Source organism: Eimeria mitis, genomic scaffold (assembly GCF_000499745.2).
Source record: "Eimeria mitis Houghton genomic scaffold, Emh_scaff4492, whole genome shotgun sequence".
Classification (NCBI taxonomy): Eukaryota; Apicomplexa; class Conoidasida; order Eucoccidiorida; family Eimeriidae; genus Eimeria; species Eimeria mitis.
Genome location: NW_013572810.1, coordinates 3,672 through 4,143, shown reverse-complemented (window position 1 = coordinate 4,143; position 472 = coordinate 3,672). Strand labels below are relative to the sequence as shown.

General features: G+C 23.5%; 1 protein-coding gene across 1 annotated transcript in view; it reads right to left on the bottom strand.

The window, feature by feature from the left end:
- Nucleotides 1-229: 229 nt before the first annotated feature.
- EMH_0075590 (M16 family peptidase, putative) overlaps nt 230-472 on the bottom strand; it is a gene marked incomplete at both ends in the record, with an annotated part of 2,411 nt that continues 2,168 nt past the window's right edge. The window contains one exon of the mRNA XM_013499615.1: nt 230-245. Coding sequence (XP_013355069.1) covers nt 230-245 — 16 coding nt within the window. The remainder of the gene's footprint in view (nt 246-472) is intronic.

Sequence of the window (472 nt, the reverse complement as noted above, 5' to 3'; positions counted from 1 at the left end):
TATAGATATTTTTTTTTTTTTTTTCTAAATAAAAAATATTTTATTCTTTTTTGTATATATACTGGGTTATATCGAGAAGTAAGAGAAAATATAATATATATTCTTCTCTCTATCCTCTTTATTTTTATATGAGGATTGTACCCTAGCTGCTCATCTGTTCTTATTATATTAAAAAAACTTTGTGATAACAAACGCACACTTATATAAGCCAACGCCTTCTCTTCTATACTCAACCCAGACCCCATCTATACACACACACACACATATATATATATATATATATATATATAATATGTATATATAATATATATGTATATATATCTATACATATATGTGCTTATATGTATATATAATATATATGTATATATATCTATACATATATGTGCTTATATGTATATCAATGTATCAATAAATAAACATATAGAGATACATACTGAGGGAGAGAGTGAGAAATAGAGAGACAGAGAAATAA